Source organism: Lycorma delicatula, chromosome 7 (genome assembly GCF_047948215.1).
Source record: "Lycorma delicatula isolate Av1 chromosome 7, ASM4794821v1, whole genome shotgun sequence".
NCBI classification, from domain to species: Eukaryota; Metazoa; Arthropoda; class Insecta; order Hemiptera; family Fulgoridae; genus Lycorma; species Lycorma delicatula.
In genome coordinates, this window is record NC_134461.1 from 106439790 (window position 1) to 106465879 (window position 26090).

Consider the following 26090-nt stretch of genomic DNA (forward strand, 5'->3'; position numbering starts at 1 on the left):
ATTATACCATTTTATGAATTAATCATAAAAGAGGAAACACAAATTACGTTGCGCTAAATTAAAGGTAAATAAATAAAATGTATTTATTTTAATATATTAATTTGATTTTTCGGTAGTATCACAAATTATAAACCAACCGTTACCAAAAATTATTCCTGTAATTTATTCTACTCACCCCTTCAATTATTGTAATATTAAAGTTTGTATTCAAACACATTTTCTTTCTCTTGGCCGTAAACGGATATTTGGTTAAATATAACATCGTCTGTCATAGATATTATGCACTGGAAGCTGTTCTTTTGCTAGAGGGAAGGTGTTATATCTCATCTGCCCTTTCATCGGGTATGGTTTGTTGATTTAAAGTAACCAACATTCGGGAATTTTTAAAATAATTTTACAAACTTTGTAGGTATGTAAAAATTTATAAAAAATGTTTACAGTATGGATTTAAATGCAGTTTTTAAGTAAAACTTATCAAGTTTTGATCTGCGTAATGCCGCGTATAAATTCATTCACCTCGAGCACTTGTGTCGCCCATTGTGTTGAGCAAATAAAACGGTTACATTCACCGATACGGACGTAATAGCTGTGTTTTTGAGTTTTATAAAATGAAACTGCTACTATATTTAACGTTATTTCGTACTCGGTATAGTAAGCTTCCTCCTAGTATATGGTCTACCAAACCCACCGGGGTGGTCTAGTAGTGAACGTGTTTTCCCAAATCAGCTGATTTGGAAGTCGAGAGTTCCAGCATTCAAGTCCTGTGGATACCGGTGTTCTTTGTCGGTTGGGTTTCAATTAACCACACATCCCAGGAATGGTCGAACTGAGACTATACAAGACTACACGTCGTTTACACTCATACATATCATCCTCATTCATACTCTAAAGTATTATCTGAAAGGTAATTACCGGAGGCTAAACACGAAAAAAGTATATAGACTACCAGAATTTTGTTGAGAGCGGTCGTTCAGTTCGACGTGAAACATGAACATGTCGCACGTGGTTTTCTGTTGTTAATGTGGATCACGTTAGGGATTATTTTGCGCGTAGTCCTCGTAAATCAAACGATAATCTTCTCGTGAAAGTAACATTCCATAATGCCTGTTTACCTTGTATTAAGTAAATATGTAAAGTTGAAACCGTTCTGAAGAAATTACTGATTTAGGTAAGGTAGTTCCTTATGAATTCTGTATTGAAGTTTTAAATCGGTTAGGGGGACACGAGGTTTTCCTGGAATACAGGATGAGGTAATCTCTGTTTTCCTAGCGATGAGGTAATATTTCATGTCGGCGGAAAAGTGAACACTCGCAACAAGAATATCCGGGACAGTGAAAATCCACGTGATGAATCTCTGGAGAATGTACGTGATAATCCTAAGGTATTTTTATGTCTTTTGTGCCCTCAGCCAAGTTAAATTATACGGACCGTCTATTTTATTGAAAAATATCACAAACGGTATCGTGTTCCTGGATACGATAAAAAATGTTTTCGTTCCACAGTCAGATGCAAAGAAGATTCCTTTCGCTTACAGCTAGATGGTGCATCATTACGCTATTCGTCATAATGCTAATCGTTTTCTAATCCCGATTTATAATAAAATTAGAAATCGGTATCGAGGAATTTCTTCGATCACTTTCCAGGTCTTTGATTTGTCCAGTCGCGTAGCCACTTCTCCTCGTTCCTCAGATTTGAAAATACTCGATTATTTTTTTGAGGGACTTCATAAAAGATCAGCCGTGTTCCGCCTATCTTTAGAGTTGCTCACTTAAAATATCGAATCGCCTTCACGGTTGTAGAAATGACGTTAAATAATCTGATTCGAATTCGGCGATAGATGTATTTGAAGTTGGATATCTGCCTTAACACCTTATCAATGGCAGTCGCCCGTAGTTTTTTTGTTTTATGAAAAAAAAGGATGTTTTGATATAAATTGACATCTCAGCCGATTATATAAGTATTCTGAATAAACATTATACACGCCTTCAAGATTTTAAATTCTTTTTGAATCGCTCTGTATTTTCTTCTTAAAGAGAAAATCAATATTAAAGCATTTCTTCACTTTTCGTAGAATACCGATCGTGGGATGTATTTCTTGAACATGGCTAAGCATTTTAGGGTTTGATATTTGTATTTTATAAATTCGCTAATAAAATTTTTAATTAACGACTATACCAGACGGACAAATAATTTGGACACAGAAAAATTATTTTATTTTAACCAAAGAATATCCGATTGGAAAAGAAAATACGTATTTTTTATTAAATTATTTTATTATTATTACAAGCTCGAACGTATAATTCAACATTTAAATATATTGTGCAGGAAATAAAGATACGTAAATCCGCTTGAAAAAATTGCATCTGTAACCGGTAAGGTACGATGGAGCTGTTTTATATAGAAGTAGTGCGCACGCATCGAAACTGTTTACTAATCTACCTAGCAAAATCTGCCTGGAAGCTTTGAAAGAGAGTTTATCTGCCTATGATAGTAACATATTGTCATTGGTCAGTGATTTTTTTTAAACAGGTATAATTTATCAAAGAGAGAGAGGGAAAGATAGATTTATTTACCACTTTACTCCCGCTCGATGTAAATTCTCTTAACGCGACCGTAATAGTTATAAAATGCTTGGGGTATTAAACGTGAGGTTCTTCCTGCGAATATATAAGGAAGTTTAACACAAAAAAAAGTAGAAAAACTCGTAGTTGTGGGTGGTAAGAGTTGAATATACTATTGTTAAAAGGGGAGCGTTCGTTGTTTTGTTGTGACTGCGAAACCAGTCGCCGCCATCCACTGCAATCTTGTTTTTATTAATAAGAGCACCACCACTCTACCTACCGATTCGTATGCTCTTATGTTGAAGAACCCCTTTGAAGTATATATTGATATTTTATCTTACTGTGTGTATTATTACGCATCGGTTGTATTCTTCAAGTAATATCCAGTGAAAAACGACTATAATTCGTCAGAATTACGTGATTGTTTACATCAATATTTCAGTACGTTTGTAAAGTATCAACGTAAAACAGTTTTATTTAGTTTTTCCTTTGTCGTAGTGAAATTTGAGGTTTGTGTTACGATAAATTTAGTGTCTATAAAGGATTATAAAAAGAAAACAATTTTTATTAATAGTTCGAAAAATTACAAGTTATAGTTTAAAAAACAGTGTGATAAACTTTTAAAACGTTTATGTGGAGATAAATAATAAATTTGAAACGGGCAGTTTTTGATTTAGATTGAGGTTACATTGTGAAAACCTTTTGTATCAGGTACATAAAGGTACTAATTTATATTCACACCAAATCTTATTGTAAATTTTATATTATTAACTATATATATGGAAGTTACGAGATCCTTAATTAATCAACGCCTTCTTATCCCTATCATCTATTTCGGGAATTTTAAAAATAAAATAAAAAGATTACGGTTTAATTTTATGTACAATTTAAGTTTTGTTATAAGTTGGTCAGTTACTTTGCCGAAAAGAAGAGAAAATACTGTAAAAAAAAAACTTTCATATCTCACGACGGTTTTATAAGTTGTGTGGTTTAGTTTTATTTATTTTTTAAAACAGTTGTAATTTTAAAATGTAAAATTAGATACAAATCTAACTATTATATAACCGATATTATTTTATGTAACAAAAACTTACACAATTTTGTTATTATTATACGTAGCATATTTTGTTATTTAATGCTAAATTCCTGTGCGGCATGTATATGCAGGTGTTGCGTTTTATTTGGTCGCGCCCATTCAGTAAACTTCGAAAAATCACGTTCTGTCAATCGTGAAACCAGTTTTTATGGTCGTATTTCCAACTGCAGAACAGTAAAAACCATAATATGCGCATATAATACAATAGGGGGGAAAAAAGGAACTATTTAACAGCGGAAACTTTTATTATAGATTGTTTTACATGGTATTGTAGGTAGGTAGTCGTTCCTTCTAGAACACTACACTCCCAGTTTAATAACCGATTGTGAGTTCAAGTTAGCGTTCTGCATTATTTTACTGCTCGAATTTCATTTTATATTTATAGTGTGTTTAATTTTAAACTATTTAATATTGTTATTGTATTATTAATATGAATTGTTGATATTAACATATTATTTTAATTTGATTTACTAAAGTTGATTTAAAATAATTGATAATTATAACAACTAATAAAACATTTTTTTTTCAGTATTTTGGTTCAGTGAAAATTATTAAAATTTATATTTCAGGTTAAACATTTATTATAAATCAAATGTCCACATTTAGTAGGTTTGCAATGACCTTTACCTAAAACTCAGTAACAGCTAGGCAAATCTAAATATTAGTTTTACCAAATTTCAATAATTTATTGATATTTACAGATCATGTTTTGGTGTAAATATATCCAGATAACTCTATAATTAGGTGGTTAAAATACAGACTGTCTTGTATTTTACAGTTTAATTTTCTGTCGGTTCTGAGCTAAATTACTTGTGTTTATTGTACGGTTTTCCTATCATGAAATTTAGGAAAAAGACTAATTATAAACATTCGTAATTCTAATGATAAAAGCAGGTGTGTTAAGACTTTGATTATTAAATACAAAATTATGTGTACTAAGATGTTGTACATCAATTAATAAAATTTACACCAATAGGTATTAATGGAGATCATTTATTGTTCTTATGGATATTTAATCCATATAATTATGTTCTTACATTACCCTGCAATGAATTGGAACAGGTTATGTAATGTATATATTATATTATATTTAGGTGTTTTACCCGATTTTGCCAAATTACATTTCATCAGATGGTCATATCTTGAATCTGATCTGAACAGTCATATTTAATGTGCAAGTACTGTCATCATTAACTGAATTCCAATCATTGAAGTACTCCAATAAATACATCTATTTATATTCTAATAAAAGTGCAATCTTTGTTTTATTCAGGTAAAATTTGGGTTTTACCACACTGTAGTATAATTTTTATGAGAGTTGATCATCATCAATTCTAACCATTGACCTTAATTTGGTTAAATACTAATGCCACGTTAATAATTTCCATTAAATATTATCTAAAACAGACAAATTTTAGTTTTTTCTCATTACGTTCTCTCTCGTGTTTTACCCTGACCAGTTTTACAGCTGCTGCCAGGTCTGGATGTGTGTGTAGGTAAATGCAATTACTGCTACTGGCTTGCCAGGCCTGACGTACCCCTGCAGATGTAGTGCAGTGTAAGTGTAAATGTACTGGTAAATATGTACTCTTGAACAGACTCAGGCCAACTGCTCCTGAGACAAGTGGTTAATTGAAACCCTACCACCAAAGAACATCAGTATCCACAGTCTAGCACTCAAATCCATACAATAGCAACTGCCTTTACGAAGATTTGAACTTAGAACTCTGACTTCCAAAATTCAGCCGATTTTGTGGTGACAATTTTAATCACTAGAATAACTCGGCAGATTTCTCTCTCTCAATTTATATATATATCTTATATATATAAAAATCTCATGTCATGATATATGTTCGGGATAAACTCCAAAACTACTGAACCGATTTTGATCAATATATATATATATATTCATTTAATTGCATTAAATGAATATATATATATATATTCATTTAATTGCATTAAATGAATGTACAACCGAAACTGTTTACGTCATTTTAAATGTTTCAAAGAATATGCAAAAGCAGTAACATGTATTATACATCTATTATAGAATTTTGTCAGTCATATAAATATTATAATAAGACCTTTAATAGAAAAGAATTAAGAAAAGTTTAACTAGCTGCATATATAAAATATATTGATATTAATAACATTTTTAAATTTATTTTATTTTTAACAATATTTTTATTTTAAAATATAAGAATATCTGATAAAAAAAAAAAAAACAAGAAAAATAAAGTGTAACTGGATTTATTCCCCAGAAGGGAACCCTTGTAAACGAAAATGGTGAATAATATTATATATAAACTTTTTCCAATTTTATTTTTTTTAAATTATCCCATATATTGTTTTAATAAAATTCTCCTCAAAGAGTAAATCACAAAAATAAAATGTTCCCAGAAGATGAAAACCGAGCCCAAATGTTCATATCAAATATTATCAAAGTTATACATTTAAGTTTTATATTTATCATATATACTTAAAAAATTGGCCGAAAACCTACTTCCAGTCCGTGTGGGTATTCTACGGGATTGATTGGGCTGATATTTTATTTTATTCCGCTCAGAATGATCCACAGATTGGTCATCAAGTGTCATGACCTCAAGCTTGAATCTCTAAGAATTTCTCAAAAAAATCCTCATTCATTTCTTAATTGAACCTTCGGAGGCAATTAATTGAACTCACAGGAAAATCAGTTTGAAGATCTATCGATGCTGGATCATATATCTTTGGCGCATTCCGAGAAGAATAAAAAAAATATTAGTCTGATCCATCCAGTAAAATGTCTGGACGGACTGGAAATAAGTTTTGAGCATGTATTTTATCTGTCGTAGTAGATGAAAGAAAAAAAACAAGTAGGTTAGGGAATGAGACGTGTTATAAATGGAGAAGGTTTTTAGCCGATTTTTAAACAAAAATATGTAACATTAATCTGTGTAATAATGCTGTGAAGTATCATGAATCCACTAGGTTTTTAGCCAATTTTTAAAAATATATAACATTACTTGTAATAATAATAATTCGCTGCTGCGAAGCAGCATGGGACCAAATATATATAGTATATATATATTTTTTTTTTCAGTGTTTATTTTTTTATAATTTGTGGAAAGCATTTAAGTACTTTGGTCTGTTAAAAGGTGCATAATGTAGATATTGATAATTTTTGAGCATATTTTATTTCTGTAATTTCATATCTCGGGTGTACCCAGAAGAAAGTCTGGAAAGAGAACTAGAAAGTCCATTCTTATATACTATTTTAGCAAATGTTGTGCTCTAAATATTTGCTTCTTCCACACTCTTGTTATGTTTTCATGTTATCCAATACAAGCACACTATTTCTGATTTTTTTTTGGAATAAATTAAATAAGTACTTGATAATTTTAATTTTGATCTCCTGCTGGCTACACTCTTAATTTTAGGTCAATGAAACAAAAATTGATCGGTATAGTGATAACAAAACTATGAGTATATGTAAATTCGGGGAATACAAATATTTTGGCTCAGTCTTTCGTAATAAACTTGGGAACATCTTATAACATCAAATCCCTATGCTAAAATCCTGAATAATTGTGGTCGACATGGGCATATACTATGCAGATGAGTTCTGAAACATCCCTTTGAGTACATTTGTTAATGTTGTTTTATTGTATCTCTACAAGTAGATGTTCCTTTCTAATTGTAAATTACTTTTTTGTGTGAGGATGATGTGGCTGACCACGTATGGATCTATTCATGAACTTATTTCTTGGCCATGGGCATAGGTCTTTTTGGGTTAAGTCAGATCTCATTGTTCTTTCTAATACATGCATTCATATATTCATCCTTAAGTATGTTTGAAGTTATTTTTAAAAACATCATCATGAAACCTGTTAAAAATGTAAATATATTTATTAATAATTTTATAATAAAATAAAATAATACATTTTTTTAAAATAAAATCCTACTAATGCATCATAGAGTAATTAGTACCTTAATTTACAAAAGTGAAGAATTTTGAGGGTATTTTCTTTCACCTGTGTTATTATGTTAGGTGTGTTTTTAAATTTATACATTTTGTGTATATGACATTGGAAGTTTTAAATTTTATTATAGTCTATTTATTAAAAAGAATTATACTTGTAACCTTCTCACAGAGAAAGAAGATGATGATATCAGTGTGATTAATAAAAAAAAAATTGAAGCGAACGAAATATTTTTGTTGCTGTGGTATGTTATGTGGAAACAAGTGAGAAAGGGTATGCAAGTTATTTTATTATTGGTATTTGTTGAAGCAAATTTTTTTCTGTGTTTTCAATTGATATCATTCATGCAATTCAGCCTAAAATTATTATTTGTTACATTTATTCTTTTCATTAAATGATTAAATTTAAGTATATTAATTTGTCTTGTTTTATGTGTACTATATATTTTAAAACAATTATTTTTTTCATTTTAACATTTAAAATATACAAATATTAAAAGGTTACCATATTTTATAAACCATTTGATTCTTACTTTATATTAATTTTATAACATCACAAAACATTGTAGGTTCTTTTCAATTTTATATTTCAATCAAAAATCAAAATGTAAATAGGATTATGTAATTGATTTTTGATAAAAGAATATTTTTCCTTTTTCTCGTTCATGAGTACTAGTTCTTCTTTTATTTACTCTATTTATATATAAAGATATCTCAACAAGTTAATTGTTGATTGCTTATATGATAATCTGTTAGTTTTCTTGCAATATATAAAAGTTAATTGTTTGAGATTTTTGCTTAGTATTGAACTATTTTTATGATTATAAAATTGAAAACAGTTTGTTGACTTCTGTAACAGAGTAGTAAGACTCCCAGTTAGGCTGAATGTTTTTCATATCCTGCAAAATTCATCTTATCATAAAATAATTGTAATTGGGTTAAGCTTGTTTTCCAGGGCAGAAAAGGAATTCAGATTGGAGAAGATAGCTTTCTGACTGACTTGATGTTTGCCAAAGACAGTGGCGTGTTCACCAACAGTGATGCTGAAGCCACTGATATTCCCTATGATACCTCCTGCATTGCCAATCTTATGGCCTGAAAACAAATACGAATGAGGCACATGTATTAACAACAGATGGTTCATGCGCCATCATCCAATTTAATGGTGTGCAGATTGAACAGGTGCAAGAATTCAAATATTTGGGCCCACTGGTCCAGAAGAAGAAAGTAGCAGCTACAGTAGAAATCCACAGTTGAATTGGTCAGGAAATCACAGCATTTACTTCTCTGATGTGGTGCTTGTGGAAACAAAACAACATCTTACTGAAGACCCAAGTTCGTCTTTTCGAAACCCTGATCCTGCCAATTTTATTGTATGGAGCAGAAACGTAGACATCACTTAAGACAGACTTGAGCAAACTTGAAGTGTTCCAAATGTGAGCCTACGCCAGATCATCAGGATCTCACTTCACGATCACTTCTAAAATGAAAATATCCGCCATCACTGTGAACAACAGCTAGCAATAGAGGAACAGATTCAAAAACTAAGACTGCGATGGTTTGGCCATGTCTGGAGAATGAGTGAAAACCGACTACCATACAAACTCCTCTGGCATGATCGACCCACCCATTGGATATTCCAACGATCAGCTCCAAAGAAAACGTGGATCAAGCAGATTGATGATGATATAAATTTTAATGAAACCAGGACAGTGGCCATGGATCGCCATGCATGGAAGCGTCTTGTTAATGAAATCAGACAATCATCGGCACCCACAGCAGTGTGCAGGCTTAGGAGTCAATCCGGTACTTACGTATTAACACCACCGCAGCTACAGCTTTATTTAAAAACAAAGTAGTCAATCGGATTTCGGTGGAAAATGAACAGTCTCTTTATTAATTTTAATAAATAGTTATTTATATTTATTTATTTTATAAATATAATTTAACAAAACTTAACCTGCGCTCGTTTCGTTCGCTAACCTTGACTAATTAACATCGTAATTTTTTGAGTATTTATTTAATAGATTCAGTAATTATTGCAATTATTTATTATTTAAATAATCAAAACACTCCTGTTAATTAGTCAAGGTTAGCGAACGAAACGAGCGGAGGTTAAGTTTTGTTAAATTATATTTATAAAATAAATAAATATAAATAACCATTTATTAAAATAATAAAGAGACTGTTTTGAATCTATGTTAAACTCTATATCGGCCCATTTTGCACCAAAATTCGATTGACTACTTTGTTTTTAAATAAAGCTGTAGCTGCGGTGGCGTTAATACATAAGTACCGTCAATCCAATCCAAATATCAGCTAGGAATCAAATAATATGTATAATAATATATATAATAATAATTAAATATCCTTTATCCTTAGATTTCTTATATACGTTGTAAACTCAAAAATTATATTACGTTTTTAATTGTAATTAATAATCGAGGCTTTATATTTTGATTTTAGGAGGCTGGAAGCCATGGTCCAAGACAGGACTACAGAGAACAGACAGACAGTTACAGTAAGGTAGCTATGTGGAGAAGGCGCAATGGAGAGCGCAGTGTCAGTAAAGTGGGGGCTACAGGAGACAGCTAGCGACAAGCAGCCCGGGGGAACGACGGTTATCGCCTCCGGACCTGTTACAGTCACCTCTATAAATGTTCCAGTCAAACAAGAGGAAAAAACAGAAAATAGTTAGTATTAATTAATTGATTAATTTTAGCGATAAAATTTTTTTTTGTTAAAGTCACTTGACATTATCAAAAATGTACATTTGGTGGCATAGCTATCCTTAATGATAAAAAAAGATACCAGATTCCATGCCATGCTCACCAAGAAGAATGAGGGGTTAAGTGGTTTCTGTTGTAAAATTTTAGGTGATATTCAGCAGTACAAATGTCAATTTTCCTCTCATAATTTGAGGGATATATAGTGAACATCATTATCTTTCCGCTATCCACCATTATTTAACATGTATACATTTGTTTCCACTTATTAAGGAAAAAATCAGAAAATTTAAACTTTGAATGTTTATTAATCTGTTTGTGTTAAGTTAAATAAATACTGTTTATATTAGTTGGATCAGTACATTTACTCTGATGATATATGTATGTGGAAACATTGTTTAATATGTAAAATCAGTTAATGTCATTACAAGTGTGCCTGACATGAGGAGATGATCGTGACATGACATTGCTTGTATGAAACCAAATTACAATTGTACAGAAGAATTAAGTAAAGTGTTCTCCATGATTAACAATAACAAAATTTCCAAAATGGGTTATTGAAAATTTATCTATTAAACCGTACAGAACTTTGCTAAAATATATGTTTATTGATTAATGTATTTTAAATGTATTGTTTTATGATTAAACAGTTTTTTAATAATACTTTTTTGAATGCAATTTTAATAATCATTTTCTTTTTTTATTATGAAAACATTTAATGTTTAAATCTTTTGTTTCTTTTCGTAATGTTTTATTTCCTGAAGTTAGTTCATTTCTGTTGGTTACTGATATTAATCATTTATGTTTATATTTCTTGATATTATCCTCTAGTTCTGTTGTTCTCTTCCCTCTGCCTATTTTCCAAACAGAATATTGCAACCTTTTTTCTAATTGCTTGACCCAATTTTTTTCCTTTAGTCTGGAGAATTTGTCTCCTTCTTCATCCTTTGTAATTTTTTTTATTTGTTTTTCCTTTTTAATTAAGTTAAATACATTTATTAATATCTAGAACTGAAGAGCATGCAAATCCAAAGATTGTTGATAATCCGAAGATTATTAACAAAATAAAAAAAAAATGTTTTGTTTACAAGCTTGTAATAGTTTTTAGAATTAAAAAAAAACTACAACTTATGTTAGCTAGCTTATCCACACAAAGTTTTTCTCTTTTGAAAACTTTTATGTAATCTTGTACGGTAAAGTTTAGAATAATTTTTCATTGCTCCTGAATACATTACTAATGAAATTTATAATTATCATTTGACGTCTTTCAGTACCATCATCCTGAACTTTTCTGATATATTTTTCTTATTTCACTATCAAATATGCAAGATATTTTGAAGTCATAAAAACATGATCAGAAAACATTAACGTACTGTATACTGTATAAACATATTTTTTGCCTAATTGTTGAATTTTTCATGGTGTGAGAAAATAAGTTGATGCAAAAAACTGTCAACTAGATCACTGTTCCTTTTTTTTTTAATGATTTTATCATTCTCTGATCTACAATCCTGACAGATTATGGAGTCTAGCTGTTACTTATATTTCCTAAATATGCTTAAATGAGAGAACTCCCTGATAAATTGGGGTTAGGTTCCACTCTAACAAAATGCTTGACATATCACTACTGACTCACTGTTTGATAGAACCTACAAATTAAAATGACTGCTTTCTCCTACTAAAAAACAAAATCATTCCATAAATAGTGGAATTCAGTCTTTCAACCCAAATAACTGCAACATACAATGCCAATTTGTAAAATCCACAGTATATTGTATGTATGGTAAAGGTATTAAATCCCATTAAATTTATATCTTGAATTTGTACTTTTGATCATAGATCATATGTCTAAATTAAAATAACAAAATCTTTAAAGAATTATTTTCAGTCTTTCAAAATAATTTCTATGCTTACAATAATAGATACAACCAAAATCGAATCACAGGTAAATTGCAATACTTTTTTGCTGGTAACGTTATTGCTAGAGTAAGATGGTAGACTTTATTTTTCACAACTGGTGGTTCCACAACACCTATTTGTCTTGTGGTATAGGATTCTGGGAATTTAAAAACATTAACTAAGGTAAAGTACTGACAGCCATATTTATTAAGCTGTTTCTTGTAGACCACTGAAATAATAAAACATTAAATGCAGTTTCACTGCATGTTGTTGGAATTTTACTGGTTATTGTCTGTAGAAGTCAATGTTTTGCACAAAAAGTAGAAAGAAGTTATATTCTTCTAAATAATCAAAAATGTACATTTAACGGCTTGAAAACAGTACTGTAACACCATCTGTCTAGTTTTTTACAATAATTTTTGTGTCAGTTGTTATCATTAAGTTGTGATTCATTAAATTGAGCAAATCAAAAATCAAAACCATGTTAATTTGTTTCTTCAATAGTAATGGCATTGTCCATAAGGAGTTTTTTCCTACAGGATAGACTGTAAATCAATATGTTCACAGAGAAATTCTTAAAAGACTGCGGAAAAGAGTTGCCCGCATGAGACCAGCCATCAAAGACAACTTGATGCTGCATCATGACAATGCACCTTGTCATACTGCACTCTCAATTAATGAGTTTTTGGTAAAGAAAAACATTCCTGTGGTCCCTCAACCACCTTATTCACCTGACTTGAGTCCCTGTGACTCTTTCCTGTTGCCAACTTTAAAAAAACACCTCAAAGGACACCATTTTGGAGCAGTAGAAAACATTAAAAAAATGTAACTGACCATCTGAATGATGTTCTAGTTTCTGAGTTCCAATACTGGTATGAAGAGTTGGAAAACCATTTGAAGCATTATGTTGTTTCCCAAGGGAACTATTTCGAAGGTGACAGAGTCCATGTGTAATTGGACTGTAAATAAAAAGTTTTTATGAACCAGACTTATTATTTTATTTGCAGATCTTGTATGTATATATGTATATATTTTTTTACCTTCAAAAAAAGAACAGATGTACTTTCTTTTGCAGTTTCTTTGTAAGGTTGCTTAATCAGTTACTGTTTTATTCAAGGTTGAGTAGGAGTCTACTACATTGTAATAAAGGTTATTACATCCATTAACTCTTAATTGCACTGATTATAGTTAATACATACTCTTATTTTAGTTTATTATTTTTTTATTACTATTCTTCTCTTACAATATTGTTTCTTTTGTTGCAGAAAACAATGCGACATGTTACCAGCAACATTGCAATGGTAAATTAACATGTAAAATATTAACAATTTTAATACTTATAAAACTACAAACTTTTATGATTTATAAAATTCTAAAATCATTAGCCTTACATTAAGATTACTTTGTATATAAAGAGCAAATGGACATCCAATATGATTTAATTATAAAATAAACAAATTGTGTATATAAATGACCTCAAAAAACTGTTCTAAAATTTAAAAATTATATACTTGTTATTGATATCTTCTTTAAGTTTGTAATTTTAGAAGTCGAGACTTACAGATTAATGTGGGCCTTGAGTGTGGGAGTATGTATTGCTTTTTGCCCAAATTTTGAAACTAATATATTTAATTCTGTATAAAAATATTTTATAAATTAATGGTTACATATTAACTAACCCTTAATTTGGTAGAGATTTCAAAGATATAAAATTTAAAGAAGAATTGAAAAAGCATTATATTTTAGTTTTTAAATTTGGATTTGCCTAAAAAATGCTGTATGTAAGGAATGCAAAGATGAAAAACCTCTTCTTTATAAAAAAATGCAGAAAAACCTTTGTCATATTTGAACTATGGTTCAAATTCATTGAATGTCGGAGTATGTATTGTTTTTTTATCCATGTTTAGAACTCATTTTTTTTAATTTTGTATGAGAATATTTTAATATAATTTTCACTGGCAATTTGTAGTCAAAATTAGTGAAGGGGCTGCTCTGAAAATATTTTTCTGGGTCTTTTCAAGGCCATTGTTAAAGTTTTCTGTGAAATAAAAGAACCAAAAAATAAATGAATCAAATAGAATAGCTGGAAGCAGGATAGTAATCTAATTATACACTTTATCACATTCAAGAATATGGTACATGGTGTGTAAGCACAGAACACGTGGAGTAAAAATAACTACCTTTTACCAGCACGCCAGGGTCGGGCACTGTGGGAGCGACAGTGCTCTCCCTCATAGCCTCACATGCAGCTTCCTATTTGCGCATATGCACAACAGCCAAACACTATATGCCACTGGAACTGTGAAGCGCACTGTTCCATACAAAGATTTTTGTGTCTTTTTCATAAACTGGGTGATGGCTACTGACATTAAGCCTAAGGATTATATTTTACAAGTATAAAGAAAGAATTAAAGAAAAAAGAACTCATTATATTAAATTTTTTTGATATTAAGTGGAAATAAGGGTGTTGCAGTTCCACAGTGTCTATACGCGGGACATCACCGATCATTTTTTCATTAATTAATATGTATTACTATTTTGTACGGTGACAACAAAAAATGAATGATCTCTTCAAGTCATTTATGTAGACAATGTAATTTTTTGTTTTAAAAATTTTCTACTTTACTTATGTGGAAAAACTTACAATAGAACCTTCAGAGTAATATCCTTCACAAAATAAAAAGAGATTCATCAGAAAAAGTTTGAATGTACAAAAAAATTACATAGAGATAAAAGTAAAACAAATGGATAAAATAATTAATAATGAGAAATTTCAGAATTTACTGAAATTCAGTAAATTCTGAAAAAGTCAGTTTTATTCAGTAACCTATTTACCATAGGTTACTGTTCTTCATTTAGTAACCTATGGTAAATAGGTTACTGAATAAACTGGTTATTAATGTACAGAGTCATCGAAAAAGGTTGCAGTAATTAAAAAATATCGTATCTCAGAAACTATTGAAGATAATCAAACAATTATTTTTTTAAAAATTCACCAACTCAAAAAGTTTTTTGTATATCTTGGAATGTTTCAATATGAACTCCGTTGGGTGGTTTGAAAACATCGAGCAAATATATAATCGATTTCTGTCTAGGTCTGCTGGATTATCTCAGGCATAACTGTGGGAGTAGTAGTGGTGGTCCATTGTCTTAATGTTGTTCATCCTGATTTTTTTTCAATGTAGACATTGTTTTTAATGTATCTCCATAGAAAAAAGTCTAGAGGTGTCAAATCTGGGCTTCTCAAAGTCCAAAGCACAGGACTGGCCCTATCAATCCAGTGATTAGGAATCTTTCATTGAAAGCACGTCAAATGCCTAGGCTAAATTGTGAGGCACACCATCTTGTTGAAACATGACAGCAATGTTACTTTCTTGTTCAATTTGATTTTTTAGGGCTTCTTAAACAAATTTGCTCAACTGTTTCATCACTCGTTTTAGGCCATCTAATTCTGTTTGCATGAGGGGATCATTGCCATAAACAAGATGGAAGGTCCGTTGAACAGTTGTAACTGAATTATAATTGCTAACTGCAAAACACACAGTTCTGCTGAACTGTTACCATTGCACTGACTTACAGTGGTGCAGAGGTGTTATGTGCATCGGCTCAAGGTCACAGTCAGTCGCTACTAAAAATTCTGATATCCCAATTATTAATTACTTTATCTCAGTTACATTGGGAGATATGATTTTATTAAATTTTTATTCCTGCAACCTTTTTTTGATGACTGCATAATAGTATGCAATTCATAATTTCTACATTTACCATCAATACTATCTGATTAGCTGTATAACTTATGGCAACTTGTTTTAAAGAAAACTTACTCAATTACAACAAAGATATCATTCAATTCTTTTTTTAAGGTTACTGTGATTTATTTAGCTGAATTTAACATATATACATATAAGCTACTCTAAAAGTAAATAAAAATTATCTATGGTTTTTTTAGTTTTTGTTTGGTTAACAACTTTCAAACTAACTTATTAATTCACACTATAAAGTTATTTGTAAATAGAAATTATAATTTAACAACTTACACGTATAAAGCATTTCATAAAAAAAATTTCTTGCCATTAAAGTAGTAGAGGATCTTCTTTTTGTTGTTGAGGTAAAATTAATTGTGTTATATATAATTTTTTTTTGTAACTGTTAATATTATTGAGAAACTCCACCATGTTCTTTTTTTTAAAAAAACGTCAGTTTGTTCCTGTTTTTTTACTTAAAATTGTTTTACCTATTTTTTATTAATATGCATCCTCTGTGTTTGCCTGCATTATGCTGTGTGTTAGTTTTATCATCAAAAATTCATTAGTCAGAAACTGTATTGCATAATTTACTTTTTGTAGTAATGCATTTATAATAATTAAATATACTGTTCTATGAATGAATGCTATGAAAATTTGAAACATAAATGATGAATAAAAAAATAGCTTTTTTTTAATCTTGTGCATTATTGTTCTGTTTTTGCCACAGAGTTTTGTTTCTTCTTTAATTGTTTTTCTGCTGCAAGATAATCCCAGGTTGAATTATCAACAGTATGTTTCCACATTTTCCTCTGAGGAAACCTTTACTCTTTCAAGGACTGTTTCTGTACTCTTTCTTTTGTGCATTAACTTATTGACTGATTCATCCACCGTTTTTGTGATGGCTTTTTTAATTGTCTGTAATTATGTATGTAAACTTTTTAAAAGTTTTTGTGAATCTGTTATTTTTGAATCTATTCTTCAAAACTTAGTAACAGTAATCGATAAATTTTTTAAATATTTATTTTTGTATTGATATGTTACAGGCACTGGTGCAACAAGTGTGATCAGTGGTAAGTGTAATGTACTGGTCGGTAGTTCAGAGCATATGCCACTTGCTGAGGATGATGGCTCTGGTTCTGATGGAGAAGTCAGCAAAATTGACTTCTCAGGTGTGTTTATTGTTCCTTATTTTTTCTCCAAAAAAATATTCTATTACTATTCACTACATTTTTTCATTACATTAATTTTTATTAACAGTAATAATTGTTATTTATTTGTTAATCTCTATTTTTAATTATATTTCAAAGAAATTAACTTTATATAAATGATTCCAAAAGCTCAAAGATATTAAAAAAGTAGTATTATTAAAAACTGTTAATGATAATTTTAAATTTAAGGTTTATACAAAGTGTACGCTATTCATACCACAAAAAAATAATACTGTGGCATTTATTGTACTAGTAACATAAGGGTTTAATATTGCATTTTATAACACTGGTGTTTTATGATACAACATACGTTTAGGTGTTGCATAATTTAATTTTTTGAACAATAATAACTATACAGGTGATTAATTTTTACATGCGCTTTAAAGTTTGTATGAAATGATGTAATTAATGGTTGACCATTTAAAAGTTGGGATAATCCTCTTACATGTAATTTTATATACTGTTACGTTCTTTTTTATATTCATAATAATTTGGTATAAATAACTTTCATATTGTAAAATTTAGTTTGATATTTAAATATCTGAAATATGAAGCATATGTTCTGTGCTAAGATTATGATGATTGAGATTTATAATAGATAATTATTCTTATTTTCTGTATATTCAATTTTTAGGTCTGATTTTTTATTTAGTCCATGTTTTGCAAAAAAACAACCAATATATATTTAATTCTAGTTTTTGTATTGGTTGATAACGGTCAGTCATGAATAATTAATTTGTCATATAATGACAGTCATACTTATTACCATGTCTGATGTAGTATCGTAATACTGTGAACAAAGGGTTGGTATGAACGCATGCTAATTGCATTGATTATAATATATGTAAGGCTATCATGTATGGAGTATATTGATTGTAAGTACAAATTGCATTCTATGCATTGTACATGTATAATGCTTTTGTGATTACATAGATTGATGTTTGAGAATAATAGATTATTTTGTTTGATTTTAAATTATAAATTTAAAAATTTCCAGTTGGGATGCTTTGATGCTTGCTAAGTAACACTTAATTTATTTGTTTTATAAATGTTTTGTTTGAAAATGCTTATCATTTGTTGACTTGAATTATTAGACATTAAAAAACTCTTGTAATAAAGGTGATTTTTTATTAATTTAAAAAAAAAGAAAGTTTTAAAATGCAATTTTTATTTTAATCATGTTTTTATTTGTTTAAATTAATTGTAATTAACAATTTATTAATTAATGGAAATATATTGTAGAAGTTTGGTAATCCAGATATAAGATTTCAAGTTGATGGAAGACCAAATAAGACAGAAATTACTCTAATGCCATGATTTTTATTTATTCTTACAACTTTTAACATCTGAATCTCATTAGAGAAGTAAATAATTTTTTCAGAAAATTCCCCATCCAAAAATGTGTTATGATTCACCCAAGCACTTTCTTTTGATAATAAAATTGGGTTTATAGCTCTCAAGGTACAGTAAGTCTAGGTTTTTTAGCATAATTAATTGATTCAAAGTAGCTCATTTTGCTTGTCTTTAGGTGTTGGTGTTGGTTAGCAGGAGTAATAAGTATACAGGGTGGAGAGAGAAATAAATGCAGCCATTTGCTGCTTACAAAAAGATAAGTGTAAGCACTCACTCAGGCCCAATGTATGTGCTTGTATTGCTGCACTCTAGTACTGCAATACAAGCACATACATGCCTCTAAAATGCTTCTCGTTCACCTGCCTCTAAAATATCTCTTCCAATTTGTGCAAAAACTACATATAAAATTTAGAATTACTGTACTTATTATCATATTCCCATTTATTAATTTTTATTGAAACCTTTTTTTGGAAATTTCATACAATAAGCTGTATGAATTAAAAGTTTGTTTGATTATCCATCAGGATTTTCAAGAGGGAGTGGGGAGTTGTACTATTTATGAATTGTGCATAAATGTGTTTCTTGTTATCCTAAGAAAAACAATATTCTAGAATGTTAGATGTAAGGCACAGACTGCCTAAATAATTATAATTCAAAACTTAAATAATGGTAGTGCAAGTAGTGTGTTCTTATTTTTGTAGATAGAAATTTTCTCTGTTTCTATACATTGACTTGCGTTCATGCTTTCAATAATGGTAACACAAATTAAAATACAAGTTGATTAAATACAAAATTATAAATTTTAATAAGAGAAAAAACAGACTTTTACTAAGCTAAACAATAAAAGAAAAAAAAAGTTGTAAGTTTTGAAAATTAAGAAAATATTACTCATAATTGCATCAGAATTTAACATTACTAGTTGTTATATAATATTTAAAAAACCCTTTGAACAAGAGTATCGAGTGAAATTACGGATATAATTACTTTCTGTGAAGTTCCATGTTGTTACTTTATTTGATGTTAGGTTGAGTCATAACTAAATAATATTTTAAATCACCTTTTTTTGCGTTATTTTTAAATCATTCTATGCTATGTTAAGAAGTATGTTGTGCCTTATTGAATGACATGATATTTTTTTTTGAATCAAGGATTAAACTAATGTTTTGAAATTCTTTGGTCAATGTTTAGTATACATTTTACAATAAACTGCATTTTTTGGTTATGTTTTAATATTAAACTTGTAACTCTGTTAATACTTTGTTAATTAGAAATTTAAACTTTCTTTTACAAATTTATATGAATAACAATTTTTGTATGCTTGCATTATGAATGTTTAATATTGTCAAAAGGTTAAATTTGTCGTGTTCAGTGGGAAATCTCATAGTTGTATAGCCTGAAATTTTATATTTGTATGAATGTGATTTTTTTAAATATAGTCATCTGTTTATTACTATAAGTTAATCAGTGAAATACATTTTAGAACTGATAATCAGTTCCTTTTATTGTTAAAACTAAAAATACAGGATGTTCAACTTTCAAGAGGCACCACTGCTTAGTTTTAGTCTGTATTTTGTGGCAACACTTACATAATAATTTACAGTTGTTAAAAATGATCTCCATCCACTTCTATTCATTTGTCTACACATTTAACCCTATTTCTGGCTACTCTTGTTAGCTGTACCCCGTCTATTTCGTGGGTGGAATTGGTAATGTTTGTTTTCAAACTCCTGCAGGGTGTGTGAATTGCTTGTATAAACAATTTCTTTTAATTAATCCCACAGAAGAAGTCTGGACTAGTCAGATCAGGGGATCTTGGCCACAGCTGTTTAGAAATGATTCTTCCACTGAAAAAATCCTGTAGTACCCCCCATAGTAGAGTGCTATATGGCTATAGTAGAGAGAGCTATATGGCAAGTGGCACTGTCTTGTTGCAACCAGCAGTCATGCCCATTCCCCTGCAATAAGATTATGAACTGTTGGATAATTTTTTGGTAGATGGTAGCATCCACAGTTTTTTCTAAAAACAAGGGTCCTATTATTCGTCGCCTTGAAACCACACACCATGCGCTTGTATTTTGAGGATGTAGGGATTCGAAGGAAACGTGCTGGTTTACAGTATCCCAGGTCCAGTAATTATGACTGTTAACATACCCAACAAGGTGAAACCAATCTTTATCTGTGAAACACTTGCTCTAAAATGACAATGTTGCCTCTAGGAACGTTCTTGAACAATTAACAATATTGAACCCTTTTAGTATAATCAGCATTAGTTAGCTTATGGAAAACCTGATTTCGATACGGGTAACATTTCAGAATTCTCCTTGCTGCAGTAGTGAACCTAGTGAAATGTTCCTTTCCTGGCTTAATCTCCATAAAGATTTATGAGGAAATCTTATAACTGTCGCTTTAATGTTCTCTATAACCTGTGTCGTTAAAATTGACCAGCGTCAGCCATGTTTTCGGTATAACACCGAACTTGTTTCACAAAATCTTTTAACTAACTTCTGAATAACATTTTTCACTGCTGCTTCCTTTTCAAATATCTCCCAAAAATATTGTCGACACACAACATGAAATTTCTTCTTTAAATAAGTTTCCATCAGGAATAAACATTCTTCAATAGTTAACTGCATTTCAACAAACAACAACACAATTATGCACCCTTGTTCTTAAGCCAATGCTCGACACAATAGACTTGCAGTACTACAATGTTCAGGCAATAATCAGTCCTCCCAACTCCAGCTCCAGTTGTACCGTCATTCAAATTATTTTACCCACCTCACATCAATATATGCATTTTAACAAACATATGCAATCAGTATAAACAAACACAGAATGGGACCTCTTTTAATTTGAACGCCTTTTAGTTCCATATTAACTGGCTTTTATGTATGTAAAGAGTTGATGGGTTCACATTCTGCCTACTTAGTAAAAGTCAGGGTTAATTATAAAATTGTCTTGCATTTAATGTTTAAATTTAATTAGAGTATTTAAACTTTTCCCTCTATTGGTTTCTTTATTAGATTATTAAAGCTAAGTAAAAAAAGTAAGATTAATTTTTTTAATTTCATTTTAGATTTATCTTCTTTAAAAATCAGTTGATCACTGCAGAATTTACTAAGAAGAAAGATAATCATTTAAAACAAATGCTTTTGCACTCCCCTGAAATACATTACGCCACACTAAAATATTGGGTTTAAATTATAATTGTTAAATTGCATTTATAGCATTCGTAAAGAAAAGTTATTTTTGTATTTTCCTTTATTATTTTTTCTTTAAAATCCTTGTTAGAAATTTCATATGATCGTTATGTGTCTGGATTAATCAAAAGTTTTAATTAACAAGCTTAATTAATGGGTTTTATTTTGCAAGTATGTTTATTAATTTATAGTATATTAACAAATTAAAAAAGAATATATATATTTTTAGGTTGTTTTCCAACTATCTTTATTTATGATTATATTCTTGCTAAATATATTGTTAATGTTATTTATTTATTTATTTTTTTCATTTTAGGAGTTAATATGAGAAGTAAAAAAAAGAGAGTTGGAGGTTGTAGTGAGGAAGATTCAAGAGATGGCTTGGAACGGCCAATGTCTTGGGAAGGGGAACTCTCAGATTCTGAGATGCCCTCTATTAAACAGGTAGATATTTATTTACTTGATATCAGTTGTAGTTTTACTTGAATTTTTTTTTTTTAATACTGTAATATTTATTTGAATATTCCAATAAGAACATTCATGTTTGATTAGAAGTGAAATTTATTAAAGTTGTTAAAAAGTCAGATTAAGTAGGTACATAAACTTGACTTTTGAAAGATAAACAAACAAGAGTTTATGCTCTTAACTTCCTTCTATTTCCTCTTATGTTCTGTAAAGTTTTAATGATAAAGAAGTCAATGTTAGTGTTAATGAAATCAGATCCATTTATGTATGAGTTTATAGCAATGATCATTTAGTTTAAAACAAAGAAACTACTGACAATTTTAATAATTCTTTTACATCTGTATTTCTTACACTTTGAGTAAAATCATTAGTGAAAATTAATCTAAAATTTCAAATTGTATATCTTTTAATTTTATATTTTTTGTTCCAAATTTCCAAAGAATACATTTATTTTTTTTGGAATTTGACTTGAGAATGTATATAAATTGATATCTGTCAGAATACACCAGTTAATGAACCTATTATCACATAAATATGAAAGTTTATAAACTTTCATATTTATGTAATGATTACCTTAAAAAAAATTAAAGTTGTTTTTTCTATATTACATAAACTATGAATGACTCCAAATAATGAATGTCCACGAAGGGATTTCAAATCTCTGTTACCTAATCTTGAAAAAAGTGGTTTTAAGAACCCATTAGTTAATAAAAAACATTAATACAAAGGCTGTTTTTTGTCAACCTCCGATGGATTATAAATAAAAGACACATTGATATAACAAAATGATTTTATTATTAAAATTTGAGTAGTATCTACCTTATTTTTCTACATAATTGCCAAAATGATTGAGGCATTTGTCATATTGTGACACAGCTTTCCGATACCCTCTTTAAAGAAGTTTGCTGCTAGTAAGGTAAGGTACGTCTTGACAGCCTCCTGAAGTTCTTCGTTGGGGTGAAGTGTTGTCCACCTAACCATGCCTTAAATTCTCGAAAGAGGTGAAAATCACTAGGTGGTAGGTCTGGACTATACGGTGGATGGTCGAAAACTTCCCACTTCAGTTGTTTGAGGTCTTGCATCATGTTGGCACAGTGCAGTCGTGGATCAAAACCATGCTAGATGAGAGCATGCCTCTTTGTTTGTTCTGGATCACTCTGCGGAGGTGATGGAAAGAATCACAATAAACTTCCTTTGTTATTGTTGTCCTCTGATCCATAAAGTCCACCAAGTCCCCTGTATGGTACCAAAAATCTGTAGCCATTGTTTTCCTGTTGCTCAATGTCTGTTTAAACTTTTTCCGGTTGTTTGGACAAGAAGTTTGCATCCACTGCTGAGACTGTTCTTAATAAACAGTCTTTGGTTTCTGGATTGTCATACTGGATCAAAGCCTCATCGCCAGTATCGATAGACTTTGAAAACTCTTACCTCTCATTATCATAACACATGAGCAACAATAAGGCTGACACCATTCATTACTTTTTATGATCATCACTCAACAATTTTGGATCCAACGTGCACACAGTTTGTTGTATTCTAGGCCTTCAGTGACAGTTGTGTAGAGAAGACCTTGAAGTTTCTGGGATTTCTGCAGAAAGTTCATAAACCTCTGTTTGTCATGGATAAAATCATCAACCACTCAACCAGGCTTACAGTTGTGACAGGCTTGTATCCTTGCCCACCTTTTTCATGAATGTCTGTTCGCCCTTCTTTAAATTTGCTACACCATTACCACATACTACCATCACTCATAAAGTTTTCACCATACACTAGGCTCATTCTGCGATGCATTTCAGCAGCGCTACATCCTTATCCTTGCAGAAAACATATTGCACTTTGCAGCTCACACTTAACAGAAGCATTGGTTGTAGCAGTCATGTTCAATTGCTCATAGCTCAGCTCAGACTAATGCAATGGAGCTGGCAATGGCAGAGGTTTGTGGTGAGGGGGTGGTGCAATTTCACGACACACAGACCTGGCTCTTGTCGATCTCTTGTTTACTAAGATGCACAATCGAAGGTTGAAAAAAAACAGCCCTTGCAGAATCCAACTACTTAATTAAAATTACAAAGGAATTTAAATATTTATTTTGTACTGCTTTTGTACTTTTTGATTTTATTATTTTTTTTAATTTATCAATTCTTTCATATTTAAATTGTGAGACTGTTAATTAATTATACATTTTATTAATTTAAATTCTTTTATTTTAGGATCCAGAAGAGACGTCGATGGAAGGTGTTCAGGTGCAGGTCTGCGGTGGATCAGCAATAAACCTTGATGATGGCAAACCACCACCACTTAAATTTACTAATGAAAAAATGGTCAGCAGTATTTTGAAGTTTTATATTATTATTATTATATATCACATCAGTATGAATGTTTTCTTCTATTTTGGATTATAAAAATTACTAATTTTTTTATTAGTAATATACTCTTATTCTTATATTAGTAATATAATCTTTTTTAGATTATTTTAATGCTTAGTTTCCATTTATACAACTTTTTATTTTGGTTATTTATTATTTTCTATTTATGAATCATGGTTAACTTATTTACTTACTAGCCAGTGGCTGCCCTTGGCTGTTGAGCCATTTGGCGATGTGCAGACCAATAAAGACGGGCTTCTGTGAACTCCGGGCTCTCATCCAGCTGGATTTGGTCCAGGGCCGAACAATCTCTCAGGTGATCAGCATCCATTGTTCTGCAATCACACAGTGGTCATTCAGGAGACGGCAGCACATGGATGCGGTGAAGGTGACAAGCAAGATAGTCATGGCCAGTTTTTAGTTGGAAGGCAGCTATGCTGATTGCATGTGTTAGGTCAGGGTTGACCGGACTGTCAGTGACCAAAGTCTCCCATCTCCTACCAACAGCCGTCTCAGAGAGATGTTGTTTTCCATCTGTTGATCACCGCATTGATCAGTGCCCTGGATGAATGCAAGGACACAGGGCAAATAGGTTAGGGTACATGACTAACACAGTGATAGATCAGGATTTCCTGTTACTGATGTTCTTTGCCAAGTTTTTGAGCGCAAACTGATATTATAACTGATGCTAAAATTTATTTCTATCATCTGTTTCATTATTTTTTTCTTTTTCTCTCTTCCAGTCAATTTTTTATTTTACAAACTTGTAAGTTCTGTAAATAACATTGCTCTTCTTATGTAAGTAACTGTGAACATACTCTTTATTTATTGACTGGCAAGAAGAACCTGATATCCAATAGCCTGTTGTTTTTTTTGTCTTCAGTCATTTGACTAATTTGATGCAGCTCTCCAAGATTTCCTATCTAGTACTAGTTGTTTCATTTCAGTATACCCTCTACATCCTACTTCCCTAACAATTTGTTTTACATATTCCAAACTTTGCCTGCCTTCACAATTGTTTTCCTTCTATCTATCCCTCCAATATTAAAGCGACTAATCCAGGGTGCCTTATATGTGGCTTATAAGTCTGTCTCTTGTTTTAACTATATTTTTCCAAAAGCTTCTTTTTTCATCAATTTGCCGCAACACCTCTTCATTTTCACTTTATCCACCCATCTGATTTTTAACATTCTCCTGTAGCACTACATTTCAAAAGCTTCTAATCTTTTCTTCTCAGGTACTCTGATCGTCCAAATTTCACTTCCATATAAAGATATACTTTCAAAAATGCTTTCCTGGCATTTAAATTAATTTTTGATGTAAACAAATTATATCTTAATATTATATTTTTTGGATAATGAAAAATGAATTTTGTAGTGTTTAAATAATGACAAACATCTGTCTGTGATTTGAATCCAGTTCATATTGTTGCTCTGATATTATTAATGTTTGTGTTGTAACTAAAATTAATTGCTTAGTATCTTCAGTTCTTATGTTTATGACTTAATT

At 30.4% G+C, this 26090-nt stretch overlaps 1 protein-coding gene across 8 annotated transcripts in view; it reads left to right on the forward strand.

The window, feature by feature from the left end:
- The window catches only part of Hr39 (Nuclear hormone receptor FTZ-F1 beta), a 438812-nt gene that overhangs the window by 363570 nt on the left and 49152 nt on the right, over window positions 1–26090 (forward strand). For all 8 annotated transcript variants that reach the window (XR_012757271.1, XR_012757270.1, XM_075372172.1 and 5 more), the window contains 5 exons: window positions 10085–10311; window positions 13509–13544; window positions 17033–17158; window positions 22067–22194; window positions 24426–24536. Coding sequence is in view for 6 of the 8 variants with exons in the window: in XM_075372172.1 (XP_075228287.1) it covers window positions 10167–10311; window positions 13509–13544; window positions 17033–17158; window positions 22067–22194; window positions 24426–24536 (546 nt within the window). In the remaining 2 variants the exon portion in view is untranslated. The remainder of the gene's footprint in view (window positions 1–10084; window positions 10312–13508; window positions 13545–17032; window positions 17159–22066; window positions 22195–24425; window positions 24537–26090) is intronic.